This window comes from Ciconia boyciana, chromosome 7 (assembly GCF_034638445.1).
Source record: "Ciconia boyciana chromosome 7, ASM3463844v1, whole genome shotgun sequence".
In the NCBI taxonomy this organism is placed as follows: Eukaryota; Metazoa; Chordata; class Aves; order Ciconiiformes; family Ciconiidae; genus Ciconia; species Ciconia boyciana.
This window is the reverse complement of record NC_132940.1, coordinates 28622717-28649487: the sequence shown is the minus strand read 5'-3', so window position 1 is coordinate 28649487 and position 26771 is coordinate 28622717. Positions and strand designations below refer to the sequence as shown.

At 46.4% G+C, this 26771-nt stretch overlaps 1 protein-coding gene across 9 annotated transcripts in view; it reads left to right on the top strand.

Annotated features, from left to right (window-relative positions):
- The window catches only part of PACS2 (phosphofurin acidic cluster sorting protein 2), an 83784-nt gene that overhangs the window by 11705 nt on the left and 45308 nt on the right, over positions 1-26771 (top strand). For 8 of the 9 annotated variants that reach the window (XM_072866561.1, XM_072866558.1, XM_072866559.1 and 5 more), the window contains exons 2-4: positions 17286-17373; positions 20655-20744; positions 25345-25470. In XM_072866561.1, the coding sequence (XP_072722662.1) occupies positions 17286-17373; positions 20655-20744; positions 25345-25470 (304 nt within the window). Of the gene's footprint in view, positions 1-17285; positions 17374-20458; positions 20552-20654; positions 20745-25344; positions 25471-26771 lie in introns of those variants that run through there. The other variant, XM_072866560.1, reaches the window with a different exon arrangement.

Here is a 26771-nt window from a genome sequence, read left to right as displayed (position 1 = left end):
TTTCCCTGTAGATTTTACATAAGTGACCTGTGGAAGTTCTGGAACGTGGTTTGGTGTGGTTGTTGCTGAAACTGTCCATTGCCATACTGCTCTGGTTCAATAGCAAAATGAGCTGGTTTTCTTTGCTTATGTGTTGGGGCTCATTGAAGGTAAATTGAAAGACCTTGATGTTCTGCAGAAAATAATTTGGTGTACCTAACACTGAGTGCAAATAATCTTAAGTTTCTACCCAGTAAATCTGTGACCATGAGTTGATGAGCACGTTTGATAAGTATTATTTTGGGCTTCTGGGGGGGAGATTGGTGTCTGCAACCTCCTGGCATAGCTTCAAAATTAGGCTTGTTTTTTTCATAAATGTGCCATGTGGTAATGGAATAGTTGGTCAAAACCATGTGGGCTTAATTTCTTTAAAATATAAACAGCCTAGAAATGTTTGTTTATGTACAAAATATCCAGCCAGTGACTGTAAGCATTTCCATGTTTCTACAAGAAATGAAGGTAATTATATAATAAGCAAAGATTCATATGGCTTAACTTGTCTTCCATCTGGCATTAGTTAAATTGGTGTTTTCATCTGCATGACCTCTCAGGGTGGGGAGAAATGATGAAAATAGAAAACATGGCTGAAAAAGACCTTCCTAGGTCATCTTCTAGCCCATGTAAAGGCTGGAGCCGCTCCACTGAACAACCCCTGACAGCTGCTTGGAGGAGCGACTATTCCCTGTCTGCCATGGTCCATGTTACTGGGTAGGTATTGTAGGAGTTTTAAAATGGTTGGTTTTAGTTGACCAAGGAGTTGCCTGTCCTGTATGTAGTCCTTACCCAGTGTATAAATTTATATTCAGACTAAATAGATTAACTACAGCAGGAAGAGCTTCCTTCTTAAAAGAAAGCTATTGTTAGGGCATCACTTATCATAAATCTCTAGTGCTTCTAATCCTGCTCTCCTCCCACGGACATTTTCGCCCTTCCATCCGCCTGCTGATTTACAGTTTGCAGGGTCTGCTCTGAGTTTCTTGGGGCTGTCCTTCAGCCTTCCTCTGCGGTCCCTTCCTCTCGGAAGGGCAGTTTTCAGTGTCAAAAGGATCATTCCAAAACGTCCCCTTTCATGAAAATATACCTGCATGCTTGCTAACTGGTGGAAAGATGATATGCTGCTTTCCCGATCAAGTTGCACCCACTGCCTTAAAATGAAGGATTTGCAAGGAAAGCTGAGAACTGCAAGAACTGGATCATATATATTTCATGTTGCTAGTGGCTTGCTAGGGGCTGGACTCCCTTTTATTTGCTCCTCTACCTCTTCCCTACAGTGCGCCTGAGAGCATGCCAGAATTTAAGGTGCTCCAATTTCTCTTTCAGGCTGGTGAGAACTGTATCTTCTTTCTTCCAGGATTCTGCTTTATTTTGCTTAATAGAGTTGAAGACCATTAATGTAGACTTTCTCCTTGCTTCACAAATAGACTTTTGAGTGTTGCCAGGTACTTAGATAAGCTTTGGCTGCTTGTGTTCAGTCTCAGTGAGGACCTGAGACAGCTGCTTGCAGACACCAAAGCAGATCAGAGGATTTTTTCCTCTCAACATGTAGCATTCAGCAGCTCAAGTGTAAAGCTGCTCACTGAGACAAAATTCTGGTGGTTCTTTACCCTTGGCCCATGGGGATGTGCCTGAGGACCAGAAGCCTGGCCAGTGCTTAGTTCAAGCAAGCGGGTAGAGCTTTTTCCAGGGAGAAGGGATTTCAGAGGTGGATTTTCTCAGTTCAGCCTTTGGTCAGCATGCTCCTGTTTTTCTGACATGTAAATGGCAGGTCCTGCTGGGTGTCCTTAAAAAAACGTTTATAATAAGCTTTTGGTGTTCATTCAATTGTTTCCTTGTTCCAGGATCATAACCTAAGCGTACATGCAGCCTGGCAGTGCTTAGCGGCTCTGTTGATGTTCCTGCTGCACCTGCATTCAAGGCCAGCTTTCTAGTGCTGGTCCCTTGCCATGCACATGTTGAGTGCAAAGTGCTCAGCTCTTCTTGGTGCCTGCACAGATGCTGATGGTACTGCATTTTGAAGATGCATCTGCCTTGTCTGTGTTCAGATGCTTAGGTTTGCTTTGCAGCATTGCTCTCCTGAAGGTCTGAGCAGCCTGGTTCCTGACGTTTCCACCTTTGAACAGCACTAGTGTTCAAGAGGATCTCGGGATGAGAAAACCTGTTGCACCCAGGTGGTCGAGTACATGCTCTGGTCCAGAGCTGGGCTGTGAGTATGTTTAGCATGACCTCACCAACATCCCAGCCGCATGCTGCCTCCTGCGTTCTTGCGGTATTTACTTCTCGGGCTTCTCTCAGTGTTGCCGCAGGCCACTGCTGTGGTTTTGAGCTGTGAAGGCAATGCATAGTGCTTGGCTTCCCAGTGGACTTGGAGTCAGTGCATGCTTTCCTGCAAAATGGGTCACTGTAAAACTATCTGGTGAATATTAGTAAAATTGTACAGTTCTTCACAGGGCTTCTAGGGAGGTGGGGAAAAGGTGTTTTATATCTCGTGTACTTTTAAGTGCCATGTAAATGACTCTGGCAGTAAAGCAAGCAACTGCACAGGAATCCTGCTTTGCTTAGCTCTGACTAGCAGTGTCCTTGATACTGGGCATGTGTTTGTGTGAGGCTGCCACCATGGTCAGCTCTCAGAGGTAGCTCTTGCTTTAGGACAACCGTAAGATGATTTCACTCTGCTTTTCTTTGATTCCACTAGGTTGTTGTATTTCTCTCTGGTGGTGGTCCGATTTGCTGATGGTTCATATTTTAGCTGGGAAAAATGCCCCTTGTTGGGATTCTGGTATGTCTGTATACAATCAAAAATGTTGAGTGGGCTGGGAATAGCTTCCAGCAAAGTTGTATCAGTTTCTTGGAGCTCTTTTGTTTGGTAGAAATTCCTTTCTTTTCTCTCCCCCTTCCCATCCCCCTGACAGCCCACCTCTTTTCTACAAGGACATGCTGAGGTATAATTCACAATCGTGTGACTGAAGTGAAATATGCACAGCTGCAAATGCATTTTTAAGTGATACTTCGTTGTTAAGGCATCTCTCTGAACAGGTTTGCAGTTCCATTAGCCAAGTGATCAGAATGTGGTAACAAAGAGGATTTTGTTGAGAACACTTGACTTCGATTTTTATCAAGCTCTGAGAATGTTTTGACCACTTACTTCCTATCTGCATGCAGAAGTAGCATCTGGAGCAGGGTAGATCCACGGTGGGGAAATATGTTAGATGTGTCCCTGAGAAAAGGGTACGTAGTTGAGTTTTCCTTTGCTCTCCCTACATTGTATTGCAGAAATCATATGACAGCTGGAGTACAATAAAGGACACATTAGACAAAAGTTTTGTTGATGTTTGAAGCATCAGGAATGTCCAGTCTTGCATGCTGCAGCTCTCCTCTACCTTCCAGTGAATGGAGAAATTTTGCAACTCTTTCCTCTTTGGATCCATCAGACTTGATGCTTTTGTGATTTCTTGCTTTTTTTGGTGCATAACAAAGCCCAGCAACTGGAAGCTGCAAGCATGCCGTATGCTGTCGCAGTCACTATGGCCCAGGGCTGCCAGGGTTTGGTATGGGGCTGACTGAATCACAGCTATACCAAGAGCCAATGTCTGTTTATAGGTAAGTTGAAATAGATTTATTGACATCCAGGACATCACAGAAGGCTTGTACCAGTTTAAAGGCAGAATTTGATGTAGCTTAGTGTGAACAATTCTCTAATCTCTGGATATTCAGCAGTTCATCTTGTCTCTCACAGTTGCTGTCTCTTGAACAGTGAATTCAGTCTCCTTCTCTAGCTTTTGTTTCTCTGTTTTCTGTCCTCTGCCAGCAGACTGCTGCTGTTCCTGCTGACAGTCTCCTGGGCTATCTTGGTTCCAAAATTATCACCAGATTTTCCAAGCTATTGCATGAGTAACTTTGGGCTTTTCTCCTGTGAGTGAATTCACACTCCCCACCAGCCCTCTAAGGGGACCTCCTCTGAGTAGAAGCTAATCTGGGTTTGAGATGGTACATCTGCAAACAGAGGACCCTGCTGAGTATCAGTCATGGGAGGCCATCTGTCTCTGCAGCGTTCTTGCTGATTCAGGTGTGAAAACAGAGAAATGACTTAGTAATTTGTAATTATATGAACATTTATATGTGGTCAGAATTCTCATATACGTAACATATGAAAAACTCTTAGTGAAACAGTTGTAGCATGTACTCTCCTTGGCTCCAGTGTTCCCCTTCAGCCAGTTTTGAAGTGCTTGCTGTGAGCTGACCTTTGCTTCACAGTGGTGGAAATGAAGGCTCAAAATAAACGCTTGGGGAGTGGTAGCAAATCTATGCTGGCTCTCTGGAGAGCTCAGGCTCACCAGGGTTGTGGGAGCCCCAAAAACACTTTTCTTGTTCTCTCTCTCTGTACGGAAATATGATTTCTTCAGAGATGTGGGTTTGACTGCCTTGGTGCTGACTTATCATGCCAAACCATGGCCTGGGAGACTTCTTGCAAATTGCATGCAAAATCTTAAAATGGGAGGCATTATTCTACTATTTGTAAGATGTGAAAAGGTAGGGGTGGCCCCTCTCATCGTGGCTTCAGTGTAAGTACCCAGGCTCCAAAGGAAAAGAGCATGAGGGATGGTGGATTTGTGTTGCCCTGTAACAGATGGGCACAGAGAAGCAGGTTTAATGCTTTACAGGTACCCCTGTAACAGAGAATTTTTTGCATCATCCTTTTAAATCTCAGCTCAATCTGCCAGATGTGGAACATTGAGCAGCTTTAGAAAATGTGGTGCTTAGTAGATCATTTGCTTGTTAGTGTATTTGAGGCTATTGGTGAAAAATCTCAGCAGTCAGAAACATATAATATACATAAATACATTTCATGTATGACTAGCCATAGGCCCCAATGCAAAGTTTGATGAGCTTGGTATTAGCTGTAGTCATGTGGTGAAAATCAGAGGTTGAGTGTGGTCCCCTGAGTGAGGAGGGTATAAAATTAAGGATACATCCCATCCTGATGGTTGAAAAAATGTTGTGGTAGTTGTCCCTATCTCATCCCCACTGATGATCCTCCACTGTTTCTGTGACAGAAATGCTCTTTGACAGCCTGAGTATGTGCACCTGCTTTCGGGATGCTCCTTGCCTCATCCATAAACAGAAGCACTGACCACAAAATGATGCTGATACCTATTCCTTGCTCATAGCATCGCTGTCATGTTAGTGTTAGCTGATTGCATCAGGCAAATGTAATTAGAAGGGAACATTTTCATGGAGCTGAGACTGGTCTGGCTGTAGAGTTTGGTCTCCATGAGTGATCTCATGGTGTGGTCCTGTTCACAAATGGAGTAACTCTATCTTAATGCTGGAGAGGCTCCTCGGTAATCCCTCCCAGCAGTGAACCTTAGTATCCTGCTGAGGAAGAGTCGCCTCGCATCCAGCCTCCACTTGTTCATGCCTCATTTACCTCCGTCTGCTTATTCTGTAGAGCATCTACAGTTTATCTTGATAAATCTGGGTTCAGTGGAAACTCGTAGGCCTGATGAAAGGTTGTGGGGACTGAATGGGTTATGATTGTCATAAAACACTGTTTTATTGCTTATATTCGGCATTAAAAATCTTATGGGGGTCTGGGACAAGTTCTGAGCAGTGAAGACCAGCATCTCGGAGCACGTTGTGTCTATCACAGCTTACTGCTTTGCTTGTTTACACAGGTCACTCTTAAATTTTAATAAATATTCTTGACAAATTGAACTAACAAGTTCAGGCATTTGGTTTGCTTTGCTGCTCCCCTATTGCTTTCAGGAATGAAATATTACCAGCAATGATGCTGAAGAAATGTAATATCTAAATAATCTTGAATCTGCTTGCCAGCTCAACTTCGACAGCTGCTCAAGAGGTTTAGAATATTAAGCAAATGCAAATGTTTCTCTGGAGCAAATCCCTGCGTTCTGCCCACCACTGCAAGCATTTGGCACTGGTGGTTCTTCTGAACTCCTTTAGTAAAAATCATGGTTCCTTTTTTCCCCGATAAACTTAAAGGTGATGTAAGCTTTCAGAAAGGGTAAGCAAAGTCTGAGTTGCCAGGTTTTCTCCCTTTTCCATGAGAAATGCAGTGAAATCTCAGTCACGAGGGGTTTTTACAGAAAAGAAAACAAATAGAAAACCTTGTGCTGAGTTATTTCCAAACAAGTGCTTTCTTTTTCAGTAGTGGCTCTTTAAAGTAGAGCATACAGAGTATATTTAGATGTGAACAGAAAGATGGGGGGGACGATGACGACAACATTTTTAAAGTGTTGTTGAGAGACAGTTTGAGATCACCTGGAGACTGGGAGTTTCCCTAAAGGAAGCTGCTCTCATTGAGAGGGGATCAGAAGTGCTCTGAAAACCTGAGCTATTTGCAACCCCACTGCAAGGCCTGGAAATGCATCTTCTCCTGGCTGTCAGCAAGCCTGGTGATGGGGGTTCCTTCCTGTTCAGGTATCTCCTCCGAGTGGGGGGAAGATGTTTGATGCAGTCTTTGTCAATGCAAAATCTGCTGCTGCTGCACTGTAAAGTAACCTCCATGGGTCAGCTTTAAAGACTACGAGAGATCCTAGTTTCTGTTCATTAGTGCACTTTTGGTGGGTTCTGTAGTTTTCAAGGCCTTTGGTGGAGAGTTTGTGTTGTACTTGACAGCAGGCTAGGCACTGCCTTTTCAGTCCAGTTCGGCTGGTTTTGGAAGTTAGAATATCACTTCTGGTTACTGCTGAAGTTCCTTCCCTGGCAGTCCTGGTCGTAGTTTCACTTCAGCCATCTCGTTCTTCCATTAACCTAGGTAATGTGGCTAACTGTTTGGCTTTTAAAATCTCACCAGATCCCTTATACCTGTTCTTTGGTGATTTCCTTCCCAGCTTATCTGTGCTCTTCTGAGCACTCCAGCAGGCAGTGAGCAAATGACCAGGCGCTGCCCAAAATATTCGATGGAAGAAAAGCAAGGAGTAGGTGCCGGAGCACAATGCAGCTTCAGCCAAAGGCATCAAGAGGCATTTCTTTCCTTGCAAGGAGTGCTGAACATTTTCACACGTTCAGACCTTTTTTGACTGCTGTTAATATTGCAAAGCTCCTGTCAGTTTGCCTCTTCCTTTCTGGGGAGACAAATCTGCAAGGGATAGTACATTTCAGCTGCTTTACCCTCAATGTTTTGTTCCAGTTTGAGGGATGTTAACCAGTGTTTCCAATGTGTCTAATGCTGAACAGAGTTCCCCAGCTTTAGTGGCAGGATCCAGAGTTCTTTGTGAATTATATTTAGTGCTTATGGAGGCTGCTTTGTCAGCTGTGTGTTGTTGCCTTGTAAAAACTGGCATCATTCAAATCTAAATAAATGCTTCTGGGAAAGAAGAACTTTCCTTTTATAACTACTTTAATGTGTTTGATTTGGAAACATCCTTTGAGCTGTGGCCAGAGAGCAAACTGGTTGTCAGCATTGCAGTCCTCTGTTTGAAGCACCTGTGCACAGGTGAGCCGGTGCTGCTCAGAGGGGCTCGGTGCTTGTGTGCCACGGTGCTGTCAGAGCAAACAGCTGAGGGGCTGCGAGTGTTATGCAGGGTGTTTGGTACGGCTGCAGAAATTGCTCTTCGTGGAGCCAGTGGTTCTCCTAACCTTCCTTCCGACCTGCTGTTGAATACATTGGGGTTTGGAGTTGCAACTGTCCCTTTGCTGCTCCTTCCCTTTAGTTCTGGTAATGAGTGCTGTGTTTTGGAACCTCCACATGCTGGAAAGAAATCATACTTTGGGGTGCTATATAGTCCTCGTGTGTTTGAGGCATGATGAGAACTGTGCGAAAAATTATGTTTCTAACTTAGGTAACAAATTCTGATCTCTCTTTGACCGTTGTCCCATTCATCTCTGGAGTCAGGGGAGGAGGGACCTGGCATTAAACATGGGGCAAGTAAAGAGACAGCGTAGACCATTGGCTCTGTGAGGTATTGGGGTGGCTGGCTGCACATGCTGATCTGGAAGAAGGCCAGAATGGCAGGCTTTGACAACCTTGCTGCAATGAGAACAGCACTGGCTGTGAAGTATTCTTCTAGTCTGAAAGCAAGCCCTCCAGCGGGATGCTTTGCATATTTGATTGCTGTGCTGGCTGATACCAAACGTACCATCAAAGTTCACAAATGTTTTTCACTGCTGCTGGCTGCTCTGCCTTTACCCTTACAGGACGTTTTGAGTTCTCAGTAAAAAAGCAAACAACCATTTGAGCTCTAAATTATGCCTGTGCGGTTCTCCCATCTTGTTTATTTCAGGCCATATTGCAGACTTCACAAACAAAACCCTGTTCGTCTGGCACTTGAACTGGTTTAAATCAAAGTTACAGAATGATAGTCTGTTTGGAATGGGCCACCTGCCCTGGCTTTGCTTCCTTGGGTCCAGATGGGTCAGCAAGGGAAAAGCAAGCTTAAAAAACAGAAAAACCCACCCCCAAAACCAAAACTCCTTTAAAAAAACTCCTACAATAGTTTTAAGAAAGTCTGTTTGTTCAGAGTGGTTTAAGGTGGTTGTCTTTCAGAGAAGCGCCGAGTCTTAAGAATTACATGCCATCAGGATCTTGGCTTTGACTGGGCGGGCCACGTGTCTGACTGTGGCTCGTGAACAGGGCAGCATTCGGGGGTGGCTGACTGAGAAGTAATTTGATGCGATCCATGGTGTGAGCCTGTCTGGTCTCTGGAGTGACAGGCTGTTCAGCTTGCCTCTGCATCAGAAGGTGTTGTGGAAGCTATTAAAAGTGGAGAGAAATAAAGCAGAGAGAGGGCAAATTGTTCATGCCCTGAGGGCAAGCTCTGATTGGGGGACACAGAGAAGCCATCTGTTTTTCCTTGCCTGCTTTCTTAGCTGGAGGCTTCTTCATCCTGATTTCTCATGATGAAGAGATTGCAGTGACGAGTAACCCGAGCAGAACTGAGCTCTTCGTTACAAGCTCTTCTGACATGGGCCCGAAGTCAAAGCTCCTGTTGGCATAGTTTTCTCTTCTTGATGGGGGCCTTTGATGGCTCATTTACAAAGGGGAAGATAGGATATTTCAGTCTGACTCCTGGCCTCTAATGATTTGCAGGCCTTAGGGACAGTATGTGCTGTAGCTGGGACTGTGGTGTCTCCCTGGGCTACCAAGTGGCTACCAGGAGTGCGCAGAGAGCACAGCACCAGGTGGCACAGCAGCAAGCTCTCGCTGTTGGCTGTTAAGCAGTGGGAACGAAAAGCAGAATAGCACCTAGCATTTTGAAAGTAGTTGAGTGCAAGAGTGCTTGGAGACCTGTGCTTCCTACTGTCAAAAAGAAAACACTAAATACTGAAACAGCCTGGCTGGTGCAGGACCTCCCTCTGAATCTGCCTACACTCAGATGCACGCCAGCTCCTTGCTGCTGAGTGCATATAGGCTTGAGATGGAGCCGGGGAAGTGACTGGAGAACAGGGTTCTTGACACAGGAGTGAAGGAGGATTTGCCATCAGACTACTCCGGAGGGGAGTGAGGAGGAGCAAGCAGGCTGTCGGAGAAGCTGGTCTCATTTGTTGCATGGTTGCGGGGAGCTGGTCACGTGCGGGCTGTGACATCCCTAGTTGCTGTGGAGACATTACAGTTCCCAACCTGATGCTGCTGCCGCTGTGTTTGGGGATGCTGTGCTCAGGGTTGAGGCATGGATGTGGTGGAGGAGAGGACAGAGGAGAGAGTGAGGGTTATCATCCAGGCAAGGCACATGCTGGAGAAAACATGTGCCTTGAGGCATTTTCTTTAACCCTTCATCTCACTGACTGGTGCCTGTAATGGAGCTAGCTGCTACCACTGCAAGGATTTCCTCTGGTGTGTGCTGGAAGGCTGAGTGCTGTCTTTGTTCTTGCCGCCGGCTGCAGCACTGTCAGCTTGGGAGGGGGATGCTGGTACAAACGAAGGCAGAGATGTGCTGCTCTGTGCTTTGCAGCAAGCTGTGGGCAGATCAGGAAGCCTTTAGCTCTGATGGTCTTTCTCATCTGCTGGCTACTTTGAGGAGCTCCTGCTAGTCCCGGAGGGTTCAGGGGCAGGTGGGAACCACTCTTGCCAGGCAGGGAGAGCATTCCCATAACATGCCTGGAATAGCCAATCCCAGCAGTCAGCCTACTGTGTGACAAGTGCTGCTGACTAGGGCAGGGTGCCAGTGAGGAGAAAGCAGGTTGCATAAGGGAGGGGTGAGCCAGGGAGGGGAGAGCTGCCGGGTCTGTTCTAGCTGTGAAAGTCTCTCCTCTTCATCCCCTGCCCCGCGATTTGGTTTTGCATTCCTCCTCCCAGAGTCTCCTTTTGGTTTGGGGCATGGTTCGTTTGCTCATTTGTGGTGCAAAAGTGTATACAATCTGTAAGGCATGTGGTGGGAGCTGCCCTCTGCCCTGGCTGGCTCACATAAGCTTAGTGGGTTGTGCCTTTGTTTTGTTCCTGGCTAGCTGAGAAATGAAGCCCTAGCTACAGAAATGGCTTGACCAGTGCACATCCTAAAGGCTCCCCCTCCCTGACATGTGCTACTTTGACTGCTCTCATTAGGTGCTCAAATGGGAGACTGGCATTTCAGTACTGCAAGGCTTTCTGGGCGAGAGGCTGTACTGCAGTGCATGGGTATCTTGTGCAAGCTTGTAGACCCACAGCTACCACTGGCCTTTGGTCAGATGGATGTGGCTATGCCTGGTCTGCCTCCATCTTGCTGCTCATTCCATGGTGGTGGTGCCTCTGGTTACTCCAACCACTACTAAATTAATACAACAAATACCAGATGTGTTTTTGTGTCATCTGTAAAACAGAAAATGTAATCCTGATGGTCTGTCAAGGGAGCCTTAACCATGAATCAGCTTTTCATTATTTGCTGACTTTAGCCTTTAAAGCTAATAAAACGCCTTCCTATTGCCTCAAAACTTTAAAAACATTGATCAAACCTAATCCACCAGTACCATAGGCTCTTTCATTGATGCTCACTTTGGTGTCAGGATGCCATGCAGTCCTACTGTTCTGGATGCTTGGTTTGAAAGAAGCAAGCCAGGAGAGGTAGATGTATTTAACTAGTCTTGAGCCTGTGCTTGGCTTTGCAGGCAGCATGGTGTGAAAACATAGGTGAGTTTGCCTAACTCCTTTGCACTCCATTGCCTGTCTGAGAAACAGACCTAATCCCTGTGTTTTGGGTTTTTTAAGTCACCCAGTAAAGGGATTTGAAACCATCAAAACAAAGAGTGCGAAGCCAAAGGTACAGCAGTGTGTGCAAGAACTGAGATCCCAACTGAGGTCAACAGATGTGTGAAGAGAGCTGCTTCAGCTCTCACTGAATTGACTTCCTAAAGGGAGAGAAAGCTTCTGTTTTTCTGTAGCATGGTTCAGAGCAGATACCTGGAGGTGAGCAGTTGGTGACAGACAGGCTGATTTCCTGCTGGTGTGACTTGGAATACATCAGGTCTTGGCCAGGTTGTCAGAGCATGGTGTGACACAACTGCCAGCTGGCACAAGAAGTTTTGCTTGGCTACCTGAAGAGTATGTGGAGCTGTGGAGATTTAGCTTTAAACCCCTGTGGGTTTCACCAGCATCGCTGCACCTCAGTAGTGCCTTTTGCTTTCCAGACTACTGAAGCGCTAAGAAATACATGTGCCAATGGAATATGTAAACTCTGTTTTGTGAGCCATAGTTATTTGGCTTGCAGGGATCCTAATTCCTTTCTGCCTTGGGTGAATCTGCTAGAGCCAGCCAGCAATGTCTTGTCCCACTGAAGGAAGACATCTTCCAACTGATATGTTGGATTGGAATATCTAAGATCGAATGAACTTTAATCCTTGGTCATATTAACTGCATGCTGCTCCTCAAGTAGCAAATGTGTCTGTGCAGCATTCTAGGATCTTTTAAAAATGATGCAGGTCTGCAAAATTTTGACACCTCCACCCCTTTTGCATGCTCAATTTGGAGCAGGTATATTTGTAATATATTTGAAGTAAGCAGAACAGTATTTCAGCTGTAAAAGGATGGTGTCTGGCTGTGTATGTGTGTCCTTGTGAGGTCCTGGGTAGAGCTTGTTGCCTAAAATAAGCTGCCATCCTCTTACCTGTCTGAACAAGACCTGCTTGCTACAGCACTTCTGTGGATCTTAGTCTCTAGAATCTTAAGAGCTTAATTCTCTGTATTAATGCTGGGAAGAGGATTTCAAGATCCTTGAACAAGAACAATGAAAATAGTTGCTCTGCAATTGTTTCCTGGCTTCTTAAAGCTTACCTGAATGGATCTGTAGCCAGCACAGCTGGCTGAAGGTTGCCGTTTAGCTTGGTGGTAAGTGTGAATGAAGGAGAAGTAAGCAGAGACTAATACAGGACTATTATGTTTCTTTGCAAGTTACTCATGTTCTGGCATGACGGAAATTGGGGCGCTTGACCTCTATCTCCTCATTTAATTCGCTCCTGCTTTGGAGTTTACCTGAGAATGGGACCGAGATTAGATAATTTTGAGGGAATTATCTCATAAGCTCTGGAAAGTGAAGAAGCGTTCTTCCTGCAGCTTCCACCATTGATACCCTTGCCCAGAGGCCCCACTCTGATCCTTCAGTGACATTAGAGGACTTCTCTTCTCCCCTGCTTTCTCCCTGAGCTAACTCTCCTAGGCCAGTACAGAGCTCTGCCTTTAGCATGTAAATGCAGCAACAAGTACATCCATGTGTTGTTCTTCTCTTCCTGGGGATGGGCAAAGCAGGCATAAGAAACTGCTTGTGCAGTTGGTGGTTCATGTGCTGCGAAGCGTTCATACCTTGCTTAAGCAGCTGTCTTGGAAAAATGCTGTGCAGGACTTGTCACTCCGGCCTCTCCTGCACAGATGCCTCTGTAGCTATGCGCAGAATGACTCTGTCTGGGCAAGCGTGTGTGTAGGCGGGTGTCTCCCTCCACTTCTCCTTCAAGTGGCTCACGATTTATTTTGGGACTGAATTGGGTGTAAAGTGTCAGCTCAGAGCAAAACATTCAAAAGCTGAGGTTGAAAGTATCGGGGTAGGAGGCTGTGTGCTGTCCTGAAATACTGAAATAACTTGGGTGAGGTGAAACTGTCCAGTGACCAAATGGAGACCAGTTCCTTCCTTATAGCTGTCAGCTGATTGAAGTTCACAGACTTCAGAGGAGAGCGCTCCTGGCATGAAATGTTTTATCTAGGAACAATGTCTTCACAGCTTAACCTGAACCAGAGGGTATCTATGTAGTGAGTTAGAGTCTTCCTGCCCCAGCTCCCATGTTGCACTTGGAGTCCCCTATAGCTGTGGATGCATCTGTTATTATTCTTGACTTCTGTGGGGCTTAATTAAAATACAGGTCTTTAATTTTTAATTTTTCCTTCCTGTTGATTCGACTGTCTCTGCGTGAGTGAGGTCTCAGTGCAATTACTGTGCTCCCTGTGGAGACACAGACATTTAATTCAGCAAGGCAGACTTTCTTGGATGGGGTTTATTTTCCTGATCGTTCTACTCAGAGGGATGCAAAAGCAAAACATCCAGTGAGTAAAAATGTGACACTTTATTTGGTTGTTCTGGGCATGTTTGCTGGATCTTGGTTACCAAAATGTTAAGTTCTTTGCAGATAACTGCCTCCCTGAGCAAAGAGCTCGTGATGAAGCTATTCAGCACAACTTGCGTTAGTAGGGTGAGTTGAAACCATTGAATCAGGTCCAGGTTTCCTCTTTAAAACTGCATTCTAGCAGCAGTGATGTAAAAAGATGAAGAGTTTTATTCTTGTGGAATGCATTAAGCTGGCTCATGATTTGTCAACCTGAGAACGAGGTCAGGCAAGTACCTTGTGCCTCCTCGCTGTGGGGGTGACGTGTGACCGGAGGGGACGCAAGCTCATCAGGCACTGTCTGCTGCTGCGTGGGACTCAGCTGTGCTCCTAGCAGGGAGATCTACTATGAACCTTCAAAAAAGAGTGGAAATCTTGGCTCTCAGATTTCCATTGCCCTTATTTAACACTGCTTCAGCTAACGTACTGCTTTTGCTAGCTTAACTCCCCACATGCAACCATAGGTCAATGCTGAAACAAACATGCAAAGGAAGCGTTTGCCTGCACCTCCTGTATTGCAGTCCCAGGCTTTTTATAGACCGCTCAAAATACTTCAGGCTCTTCCAGCTCCAGACTTGAGGCTTCCTCAGTTCCCCTTGCGTGTCTGTGCTCTAGGTTATTTTCCCTGTGTTCACTGAGATCAAATATTTATGTATGTAAAACTTCCAAATTAACAGGCTCATTGATAAAATGTTTTGTGAGACCAGTCCTCTTCCTGATCCCTGAGATTTAATGGAAGTACAGCAAAATCTAAGCAAAAGATAAACGTGTGGAAAGAGGTGCCACCGTTATCGGAGGCAATTATGGCAGAGAAATCTTTGCCGTACCTGTGGATGTGAGCAGTTCAGAATCCCTGTGCTGGTGGCGGGGCACCATGCTGGTTCTGGATGCAGTGACATGCTGGAATATGCCTTTTCATGATTATTTGAGTAAGGTATGGCCCCTTTCTGCCATGTATTCTGAAGGTTGCTTTGATTTGCAAGCTGCAAGCTTAGACAGAAGACCCAGAACAGTAAGTGTGTTGAGGGTAAGAGTGATTTGGTGAGATTTAAACTCTGATTTTATCCCCCCTGCCCCCCCCCCCCCCCAATGGAGAATATAAACATTTCATTGTTGTTTGTGTGAAGTGCCTTTTAGTACCAGCAGCCCAGCAATGGGGGGTAAAGAAAGCAGATGTGTCCCATGTCTTTTTTAACTGCTTTTGTTTTTCTGATCACTGTAAAGGAGGCTTTTAATTTTTTTTTTTTTCCAAGCAGCAAGTGCTCCACAGGGCTTGATCAAAGCTCATAAATGATGAATTGAAGGAATGCCCAGCGGAGAACAGAACACCCTCCTTGTGCTCTGCTGTGTGTGCTGAGAACACCATTGTTTCTTCTCGTACCTTTTTCATCCTCGAGCTCGGGCCGGAGAGAAAAGGCCTTTGTTCCTTGCCTGTCAGCTGAGACAATGCCAGTGTGTTGTCCTACCTCTGCTCTCAGCACCTGACTAGCCCGAGCTCTGTGGGTTTTGGCAAGCCGAGCGCGATTGTCCTCCAGCTACAGCGTTACAAAGAAAACAAGTGGCATCACAGCCTCCTCTCTCCAGATCCTGGCCCGGCTGCTTCACAGCAGCGGCTGCATGCATCTGTGCTTGCCGTTTTGTTCGGGGCATGGAGGGAAAGCTGGCGGCCTCTCCAGCGCTCCAGGTTGAGGGATGCAGCTTCACCTGGCTTCCAGTGCACAGGGACCCTTATGTTTGCAGTCGAACACACTGGTCTGTGCTGTCCTGCTTCTGCAGGTGCCTGCTTTGCTCAGGGGGAGGCTCTGCCCGTGGGTGAAAGTGCACTTGGTTTCCCCTCCGCCAGCCCAGCAGCAGCTGCAGCTGTCCTGCCCGCTTCTGCCACCCTCCTCTGGCGCCCAGCGCCTCCAGGCTCACGCTCTCTAGCACGTTTGTCTCGATGACATGGCGCACAGCTGCTGGTGGTGTGACAGAGGCGAACAGAGGCCCAGGCAGACCATTTTTCCACCTTCCTTGTAATTTCTACAGTGTCTCTGGCAGCGCTGTCTTCTGGTGCAAAGCTCTGCAAAGGGGAGAGCTTGTAGTTCTCTTTACCTTGTTTTTGGGAGGCTGATAGTAGGAACCAGTGCCTTGCAAATGAGCAAGGAGAGCAGATAGCATGGGCTGGGATGGAGAAGAGGTTGACAAGGGCAGGTTTGGAGAGGTGCTTAAGTGAAGACCGTAAGAGCTATGACCTGCTCTTCCCTGTTCCTAGCCCTGTGTGAGAGGGCAGAGTTTAGGCAGAGCCACAGGTGTTTCTGGATGAGACAGGCAGCAGCTCCTTCAAGGTCCACCACTACTGCTGCTGGGAAGAGCCTTTAGTTGCATCTCTCCTGCAGTTTTGCACACAGGCTGAATCATGTCTGCCTTCGGGCATTGCAGCAAAACAATATTTCAGCTTCTCACTGTGGTGAAGAAGGTGGTGGAGCTGCAAGTCACCCTTGCAGTGGTGACTTGTCAACTTCCTGGCACCCGTGTGGAGTCCTCTAGTTCAAGTGCAGGCTTCAGTCAACGGCACTTGTACTACTGCTGCCTGGGCACGCACCAAAATCCAGTGTCAACTTCCCTTCCCATCTACTGCTGGACTTGGCCCCTTTGTGAACAGCCCTGATGTTACACTTCATCTGGGAGAAAGAGTAGGTTTCAGAGGAGCCATACTGAGGCTTGCTAACATCCCGTGGCAGAGGCCAAAGATGCCCATGCCGTGGGGTAAGGACCTCACACAAAGGCACTGCTGGCTCCTGGCTGGCGTGACGGATGATGTCTAGTCACTAGAGCCCACCCTGCAGCTTTCTCTGGCTTCTGCTTTCCTCAAGCTGAGCTGCCTTTGCTTCAGGTTTATACCTCCCTGCAGTTTGTTTTCTAGGAATGTCCTCTTAATTACACCAGCTGGTGGTAACTTCTGTGAAACTGTGACAGTGCCAATACTGTGGTCCCATTACCTCAGAGCCTTAACTCAGCTGCACCTAGTCCAAACTTTATCCCCTCCCAAGCTCCCTGTGCTGGAAGGCAGAAGTGCAAACAGCTTTAACCAGAACAATGTAGCATTGCCTGGGTAAAGAATGTGATTTACTTGCATATGTGTGGCATGTGAACGCCAGGGCCAGAGGGCACTGCTTGAGTCCTCTCCTTTCTCCTTTCTTCCCCCCCCCCCCCCCCCCCCCCTTTCCCATTAGAGATGCCTGAGCCATTTGCTAGCACTTTTGTTTGGGGGTGAGGAGGAGAATGTGTGGGTTGGCAAGAGGAGGTGGGAGTGAGATCTTTGGGAGCCAGCAGTCTGAAACTGAAAAAGCCAACAATTTAGGAAAGCTTTGTAGACGAGTTTAAAATTAGCCTGATCCAGTGCTTTTATATTGCTGGAATTTAATTCCTCTGACCCTAAAGCTTTTGCTCTGACACAGAGCAAGAGTTCCCAGGCTGTGGTCAGTGGAAGTCTGTGCTGTGGGGCGCTCTCATGTGGCTGTGGGTCTGTATGAAACAGACAGACAGACCTCCTGTCCGCCTCCTTATATTTTCAGTCTGAAAAGCCAACGTCTCACATATTTCTGCTGTCTTTATGTCTGTATCAGTGTGTGAGTTGTGTCTGGAGCCTGTTCTCCCTCAAACTAGGATACTGCTGTATGTAAACCTGTTCAGAGCTTTTCCTTTTTCAGGCATGATTATAACTGTTTCTCTTCTGTTCCTGTTTGCAGGTTGTGCAGCTTGACATTAAAGAAACTGGTAGTCTTAAAGGAATTGGATAAGGAGCTTATTTCTGGGGTCATTGCTGTCAAAATGCAGGTAATTGCTGCTCAGTTCTAAGAATTAAATGTGTTGCTTGGGTAAAAATACTGGCAGATGCCTAAACTGAGCTTCACCTATGTGTGAGGGTCCACTGTAGCCACAGGCTTCTCCTCAAGTACATCAGGGCATTCTGGAAGTGTGGAGAGTCTCTTGTGATCCTTCCCCCATGTTCCTACTGCATTTCACTGTTGTAAGTGAAGCATATTGTTCACTGAGGGCTCAGCATGAGCTTATCTGTATGTAAAAACGCTCTTTACAGATCATATGCTGTCACCTCTTCTTCCTGAGCTGTCACTAAATCCAAGCCTGGTTCTCTATTTAACATGCTTCAGCCCACCGTAGGGCTGAACATCTTGGTAACTTGGTCCTGGTTTGGGAGGTCTGGAGTCTGGGCCTTCCTCTGCTGAAGGACAGCTCTGCTATCAGGAATCCAAGTAATTTCGTAGCCAGGTGCTTGTCAGTGGATTTGTAGGGTGCCTGTACATTTTAATTTGTTTCCATAAAATACAGATGTCATCCTAGGTAAATAACCCACTTTACAGTGTACATTTGTGCCATTTAATTAGGTGCCTACATGTAGGTCACACTGCCAGGAGGCAGGCTAGGAAGGAAGGGGACCCAGTTCCACAGTGCATCACAGCATCAGTTCGGCTCATATGCTCCCACCACTACAAATGCTGAAGTACTTAATGAGTAAAAGCCTAGCAGACCTATAAGTAGAAAAATGCTATTAACCATGCTGAAAAGCAGCTGCTTTTCAAATAAAGAACAAGGCAAACCCCTGCAGAGAGCTAGTTGTGTCAAAGCACACAAAATGTAGCTTGGAAGGTGAACCTGAGGATTTAACCGGCATCTCTCATCTCCATGAGCAGTCCAGCTGGGGTAAAAATGTGTTCCTCTATGTTGGAGGGGGTTCATGCACCTACAGCAGGGAGCAGAAAGGCAGGGAATTGTTTCACACACCTGGATTCGTGGGAACCTCAGAAGAAGCACAGCTGTGGGTTCCCAGGCTGTCAGATATTGCTTATCAGGGCTGAAAGCTTTCCATATGTTTGTACTCCTAGATGGTGGATGCATCACTGTAAGGGCCTGAGGCTTGTCAGTGAATGATCTATGCCCAGAGCGTGTCAGACTTGGGTTGGAGAATTCAGTAGCTTTTACTAGAGCAAAACCTTATTTTCCTGTCCAGGCTACTGCTGACTGCTTACACTTTTTATGCGTGAAAGCTTGCCCCAGACCTGCAAGTCCAAAGGGAGTTTTAACACATAGGACTTTCTTGTCTATTTTGGGTACGTGTCATGATCTGCCTTGCTACAGTAATTCAGATGCTGGAACCTGAGCAGTTCTTCTGCAGTCCTCTCTACACCAGGGCAGATCCCTGAAGAACTGGAAGGCAGAAGCACTTGCCCTGTTTGGGGTACTCATCTGCCAAATCCCAGGCTGCAGCTTGCATCCCCAGGCCATCCTTATTTTGCCCTTGATATGTCTGTCTAGTTGACCTAGAGGTGACAGTGGCTGGAATGACCGCTGTCCCAGAGTGCCTTACCTTGGGTGTCCCTTGTGCTGGATCAGCACCCATGCTTCTTTGTGCTATTTAACGGTGGGTCAGTAGCACTGCAACTGTCTCAGACACAGGCAGATTTGAAGCCCTGTTATTAAAAGTCCCTTTATAGCTTCCAGTTTATGATGATGATGCTAACAAGCTCTTTCAGGGACACTTAATTTGTCAGCACTCAGGTTTCTGACCTGGCTATTGTTTGAGGCTGGTGATACTGGATCATCATATATATATGATCTCTGTCAAATGACTCACTGCCTTTGTACGGGGAATTGCGAGAGAGGTGTCAGGCACTGGAGTCCTTCCAGAGGGGATGACTGAATTCAGACCTAATGAGAGCATCTTACCTCCATTTCCCGTGTCTCCTTGCAGCCTCCTCAACAGTGATGTTCAAAGAGTTGTCAACTGTATTTCCCAAGCCGTTGCTCTATTTATCTGCTGCGGTCTTTTAAAAGCAGCTATATTTGGTCTTTCATTAGAGTTCGAGTTGCATAACAAGTAAAGCAAGATTGCTGCTATTAGGAGCTTTCCACCAACAGAACAGATGCCGCTGTTGCCAGCGGCAAGGCTAGCTGTGCTTTACTTGCATGCATGCTGCTTTTCCTGGGGGGAGCCCTTCGGTTTCTCACCCTGCTCTGCTGTCTATCTTCTGATCCACTGGAGCTTTGGTACCTTGGCTTTTCCACAGAGGAGCCTGCGCTGTGTTGTGCAGGAGCTGAGACACCGCTGCAAATCGCAGCATTCACTCTTGCAGCATGAGCGACATGTTTGGGGAGGAAGGGATGTAAACAAGTCTCTGCTTCTCTCTCATCTCAGGATGCTATTTGGGGCTGATATAAGCAGACCCGATTTTCCTTTGGATGTAGCTGGGAGGTGTTTACCCCCCCAGTCTGTCTCTGGTTTCCTAGATGCTGTTTTTTTCAGAGCTACAGTTCTGTGCTTCTGGGAGATCAGCCCGTCTGGACAAAGCCAGATCTGCAGCCTCAGCAGAACATTGAGCCAGGGACCTCTGAAACTTGCCACTGTGTTTGAACAGTGTAGAAGGATTTGCTAGGCAGCAGTCTGTTGTGCTTTCCTGCTAGTTTTCCCTGAAACATTCCCTGAAATGAAATGCTCACACAGTAAATAGCCCAGTAACTCGGTTAGCGTACAGCAGCCCAAACACAGTGTTGACTTGGAGTTGCCCTGTAATACTGTCAGGTCTCCTGGCTCCACTGCAATGCTTAGTGGATTTTTTTCTTTTATAACTCCAACTACTTGCAGTTGTTTAAACAGGTTAAAATCTCCACTTTACCCCGGGAGAGGTGTGTGCACAAAAAGAAAAGACCAGTCCATCATGGCTAACGCTGGAGATTTAGGCATGACGCTGCAGCCTCCGAACCCAGGAGATGATGAGCTTTGTACCTATTGGCTGAAGTAAAAATATGAGACTTGAACTTGAGGGGTGGGGGTTGACTCATAGCTTTTGAATGCTGGGGTTTGGCAGAACAAAAGCTGCTTTGTTGCAGTTAGGGACAGTAAATATGCCCAAATCTTTATTAGTCAAATATCTCCCTTTCATCTCATTAATATTTCACAGAAGTGCAAGGTCAGACCCATCCATTCACTTTCTCTGTGGTAGTCCCTGATGATGTTTCCTGGTTTTCAGTAAATAGGACCGGGGTGGGATGTAAGGGCTGGCTTCTGGGGAATTCACCCGATGGACTTTGTTTCTGTACAGGGCTCCAAGCGCATCCTGCGGTCTCACGAGATTGTATTGCCCCCGAGTGGACATGTGGAGACAGAGCTTGCGCTGACCTTCTCGCTCCAGGTAAGGTGGGATGTGGCCTTGGGGCATGTGTGCTTGCTGGACTTGCTGCTTTGCAGTGAGCAGAGGTGCATTGTGGGTCTGAGGTGAAGATCCTTCTAGTGCTGCCAGGGATGCTTGCTCTTAAGGCAGTCCCAGCCATTTCTGAAGAGCTATCTGAGCTCTTTTGGCTTGTCTCTGGGCAGTCAGCTGTGGGGAATTTGAGCAAAAATGTCCCAGATGCTTCCAGGATCTGGGGAGGGGGAAGCCCACTAGGAAAGCTGCCATATAAACCCTTAGAATTGTTCATGGGGCCAACCCTGCATCATGGGAGGGAGATCTCTAATCCTGACTTGTCTGGGGGGAACAGGCAAGTTAGACACTAGCTGCAATTTGCATGTCCTCAGTGCAACAACACAAATTTGTCTGAATTGCCTCTCAGCATTAAGGGCCTGGAGCAAGGTGCTGGTTCGCAGTGTTAAGGGACCCTCCTTGTTGTGCATCCTGTGTTTGGAGCCCAGGAACACGAGGACTTCGCTGCAGTCTGTCCTCTTCATGTTATGGCTGTGGCAGGAACTGGAGCACAGCAGGATGGCTTTTTTGCTTTTTGTTGCCTTCCTTATGAATAGGCACTGGAGGGGGGTGGCATGGAGTATCAGGCTGATGGAAGGCAATAGTAGGAATGGGACAGGTGAACCTCTGATTTGGAGTTGATGAAGGAGGCACCATTTGGGGAAGCAGGAGCAGTATGCAGACAGTTAGTCCTGGCTCTACAGTCATAGGAATAGCTGGGAATTGGAGCAACTGTGTTTTATTGGTTCCTCTTTTCCTCAAAGCATGCTGCCCTGGTGCTACCTCCTCAGCAGGGAAATAAGGTAAATAGAGGCTGGCTTGCTGCAAGCAAGAGGGAGGATCATGCATGCATAGAGCAGAGCCAGACAGACACTCAGAAGCATTCATATCTGGATTATCTGTGTTTTGGGACTATTGGTTAGATCTTGAAGTCAAGAGTTTGATCTGGTAAGGAGAAGGGCTCAAGTGATGATGTGAGACAGACTGGTTGTTACTCAGACCCGGGCAGACTCGAAGCAGATAAGATTTCATTGCAGACGGATGATAACCCTGCGGCTGCCCAGGCATTACACAGATGGCAGCTGCTTCTGGTTCTGGCCTGATGCAGCCCACAGACCGGGTTAACTGCAGCATTGCATCCCCTCCTTTGTGAACGGGAATAACAAAGCTACGTGCCAGGAATACATATTCATGGGTCCTGGGGCTGCAACTTTCCCATGGTTGGGAGCAGAGCTGTAAGATGAGCCAGGTCTCCCTCTGCCAGTCCTGTGTCAGCAAGGAGCAAGTATTTCTGCAGATCTTTTTGGAATTGACTAGGAATATGGTTTTTTTCCTGGGACTCAAGAGCAATGCTGCAGCAGGACACAGAGCATTGCCTTTAACTTGATTTCCCATGTAGGGGCTGGGAATTGAGCCAGAATAGGGGGGACTGATGTCTGTGACACTGAGCCTTCAGAAGAGGTGAGCAAGCTTAATGCTGGTCTCTGTGCTGCTGGTCTCTGACTGCAGGAAGGATTGGTGGTCTTGGATGCAGTATGGCCTGGAAGCCTTCCTGAAATGGCACAGCAGGATTTTTATGATGGCTTTTATTGTTTCTTAATTGGATGATGGCTGGAAGCTACTCCTAGCTAACAACTGCAGCTTAAGCCAGATTTAGTCTGAATTTAGTGCCTGGGATATATTTGAGAGTGGTGACGGGCCACAAAGTAAAAGCATGTGGATGTCACAGCACAAGAAGGTCTCAGTGTCTTGCAAGCAGCTAGTATCTCCATATCGCACTGTCAACTCTTCAAACTGTATGCCTTACTTTGTGCTAGCTGTCTGGATTTGCAGCCCCTCGTATCTTCACAGTCACCGCCTTCTCAGCTGCTTCTCCTGGGTGAAATTCTTGTCCTTTGCACGGAGTGTTTCCTTGTCAGAGCTAAGCTAGAAAGGGGACGGTGCAGGCTGGCATAATAGTGAGCAGCCCGTTGTGTCTGGCAGGCCTCCGCTCAAACAGAAGGGAGGAGTTTCCTGTTGCTCTGTTATACAGCTGGGGTAAGACTGGAGTTACTGGTCTGTCCGATCCTGTTTTGCCTTGCTAGCTAGGGCTAGACCAGCAGTAGCCTTTCTAGCAGGTGAGCTACCATCACCCTTACTGCTGGAATGGCTGCTTCCCCTGACCCTTTGTGGGTTTCACAGTGAAAATTCCCCAGATATTCCAAGCATAACATCGCAGCTCTCTGGAGCACTTAATCCCTGTGTTTAACCTAAAAAACCTTTCCAGATGGAAGGAATTACATCACTGGGGCTTCAGAAAGAATGTATTGCCCTGATTCTCGCTATTCTGGTGGGTATGATGGCCCCCTCTTCTCACCCCTCGGAGGTGTCTTGGAGTCTTGGCGCTTCCTTTAAAAGTCTTGTTTTCAAATGTTTTGAGCCAAACTGTTTTCCTTTCCAATTTCTGTCATGGACTGACAATTACTGAAAAGTTTTGGTCAAAACCGTTCTGTAGAGTTGATAAGCCATGGCTGGTGTTAAAAATAGCTTGTCTGTGCTATGAAAATGGCTCAGCTTTTCTTCTAGAGGCCCTTGCTTTTAACTGAGGAGCTGAGTGGCCTGAGTCTCTCTGTACCTCTCTTTTTATAATCTCTGTGAATGCTCATCAGAGGTGGCCAAGCAGCACACCTTTGAAAAACAGAAACTTGCACATGTGTGGACTTGAGCCATCCAGTTTAATCCCTGAAAACTTATACACATTGAAAACAAGCTGGCCTGGGACCAAGCATGACTTTGGACTTCAGTTGCAGGCTTGTACTTAAGCAGCCTTGGTGTGGTCTAAGTGCCTTGAGCTGGGAGCAAGGAGTCCCTCTCCCCTGCTGGCAGGGGAGATGGTAGATTTGAATGCAGAAGGTGCCTCTGGCTTTTTGAGCCCCTCTTGCTTCTTTCCCCCAGTAACTTTCTTCCATCCTTGTTTAGGGACATTGCACGTCTGTAAAGTTACAGGCTCCATTTATGTCCTGTGCGCAGGTGTGTTTTGAGGTTGTCTTTTAATTACGTGGACTGCTGTTCCTATCTTCTGCAGGGCTGCTTCCTTGTGCAATGCACAGTAGATCTCGCCCTGGCAGAGCAGTTAATTAGTATTCTGCTTGTTTGTGTGGCCACTGTTCCCAGCTCTCTGCATAGCAGTCAGGCTTGTTCTGGACTGCAAATTAATATCTCAAGGTTTCTGGTGGCACTCAGCATTTGTATTTATCAAGCGTTTTGATAGGCAGGAAGTTATTTTCACAATGTCCCAAGAAAAAAAAAAAACGATGTAGGTCTTGCCTGTGAGAGAAGCATCCTTCACTTGGGAATGTCCTGTTTGAGATCCCTGCAATTAGATTCTCCTGTCTGCAGGTTACTTAGTGCTATGTATTTTGTATATTTGGAGCATGTGTCCAATTCACCTCTCTTCTCAAGATGAGACTCAGCTACCTGGTCAGATGGCTGCTGTATCTTTTCTTGAAGATTGCTCTTCCATTGCATGGCTGCTTCCTCCCACAGCTGGTAAGCTGGGCCCTGGGGACTGTCAGTGCTCTGGTGGGCATCCTGGCAGAAAGCAGGGCCTGACTGCACTAATACTCTGTGCAGATGAGTAGGCCAAGCTGAGATAGCATTAGCCCCGCTCTTTCCCTAAGAGTCTCTGCTTGACTTCACAGCCTCTGTGTTCTTGGGGAGTTTTTTGGGTGATACATAAATGTATTTTCTCGTATGGAACATGTCTTGGAAGAATTTATGTCTTTGCAACATAGTCTGGCAGTAGGACAGGATTTTTCTTTACTTAACTACATAAAATACAACCACTTGGAGCAATAGAAGTTTGAGTATATTAATGCTGGAAAACATTGACAGTTGCAAGAGCCATGTGCCTGAAGGAGATGGCATCGTCCTAGAGAGAATCATTGTGTGACTGTATAGGTCTCTGTGCTTTAGCAAAATAGGCATCAGCAAATCCTTGGCCTCTTCATAGCTGTGCTTCTCTTTACTTGCCATTCAGAGCACAATAGGCTCTTAAACATGTGCAGCAGAGGGTCAAACACTGAGAAGTGTCCGTGTGCTGGAGGGAGGGCAGTGTCCTGCCAAGAGTGCAAGGGTCCGCGGTTGTCCCTGCCACTGCATGCTGCCCACTGTTTGCACAGGGGCAGCCCATGCCCTGAGCAGCACCTCTGGGGCTCTGGTTCTGGACAGCCTCCATTTAGCTGTTGGGGGAAGTGTCTCCTGGAGGCTGCTCGTCTCTCTGGAACCGGGCTTGGGTGCAGCCCTTCCCAAACTGAACAGCTCCTCTGTGCCCCTGGATTGTGTTTTCAGTGTGCTTGGCTGACGAAACAAAAGCCCAGAGCTGAGCTGTTTGGGCAGAGATGAAGGCTTCCTTGGGACAATGAAGGATTGTCCACTGAGTGTGAGTTGGCTGTAGGCACTTCTAAAAGCCCTGAGGTTAATCCCTAGGAATGGAGTTTACTTGTGAAACAGGCAGCTTGGGAGATAATGTCAAGAGACATAATAAAGTTTGTCATTGTATTTCCAACCACAGTACCCTCACTTCTTGAAGAGAGAAGGCAACAAGCTTCAGATCATGCTGCAGCGGCGGAAGCGATACAAGAACCGAACCATTTTAGGCTACAAGACTCTGGCTGTGGGGTCTATCAACATGGCTGAGGTGAGCAGCATTTGACATGATCTCTGTTTACAAAGGTGGACATTTTCCCTTCTCTTTAAACCCAATGTTGTCACATTCTTCATTGAGCAGTACCTGGCAGGATTTCATATAGCTGTCTTAATAATTGTAATCAGTATTCACAGGGCAATATTTTAAACAGATTTTACTACTGAGTGATAATATTGGACATTTTCTGGGTAGTATCTTGAGAGCTAAAGCTTTCATGAGCCTAGCTTATTACCTTGTGAGGGTTTGTTGTTGTTGCCTGGGTTTTTTTTTTAGAGTTAGGGGGGTCCAGATAGTAAGGGCAGAACAAGACAGATAGGGTCACTTGAGCAAGCCTTCCAACCCTAAGAAATGTTAAAGCAAGGTTTGCTGTACTTCTCACTATATGAGAGTTCAGGATCAAGTAGTTTCTCATTTTGCTTGAAACACCCTTTGCAATTCTTATTTCACGGCTGTTGTCAATTTAGGTGGAGTTCTATTAATGAGAGGTAAATGATAAAATTTTCAGATTTACATCTGAAAATTAATGCTGGAATCAAGTATGGATAAATTATTCACTAAGGCTTTCTGAATGGCTTAGCTCCGTGCTTCATTATTTCATGCCCTGTTTAATCTCTGCTGTTTCTGCATATTTAGAGATGGGCTTAGCAGTAGCAAGTTCAGCTTAACACCAATATTTTTCATCAGACTGCATTCTGTCAACGAATCATTTCCATCCAAAATAAGCTAGTGTTATGCTGTGGTGAGTTATTACTATATTAAATAATTCATTATAAAGACCGCTCCGTGTGTGTGAGTTCAGCTTCCCTTAGATTTGCAGTAAATGGTGAACTCCCTATTTGAATTGGCCAAATTCTGATTTGTGGTGTTGTAGCTAACATTTTTCCTGTACCATGTTTGATTTGTTTAAGAACTAGAAATTAAATACTGCTGTAAGGCAGAAAACTTGTGGGCCTATTAATTAGACCCATCAATGAACTTCTAAGTGTTGGGCATTTCCTGCTGCTGTGTGTGGTTTTTCTTAGGTCTTTTTGTAATGTCAGCTGACTGAGGTTAGAAGGTCAGAAATTTTCAAAGGTTCACTGTGTTAGGAAATAGTTGCTCTCCAGCTCATCTGGAATATTTCTGAAATTGAAGACTTCAGGAAAACAAATTTTACAAGCCCCCCCCCCCCTTTGCAGTTTATAGTATAATGGCCCCTAAACAGCACTGACACACTTCTTAAAATTTTTTTTAAAAAAAAAAAAAAGGTGTCTCAGCTGTTGAAGCAAAGCAATGAATTGAAGTTGTGAGTC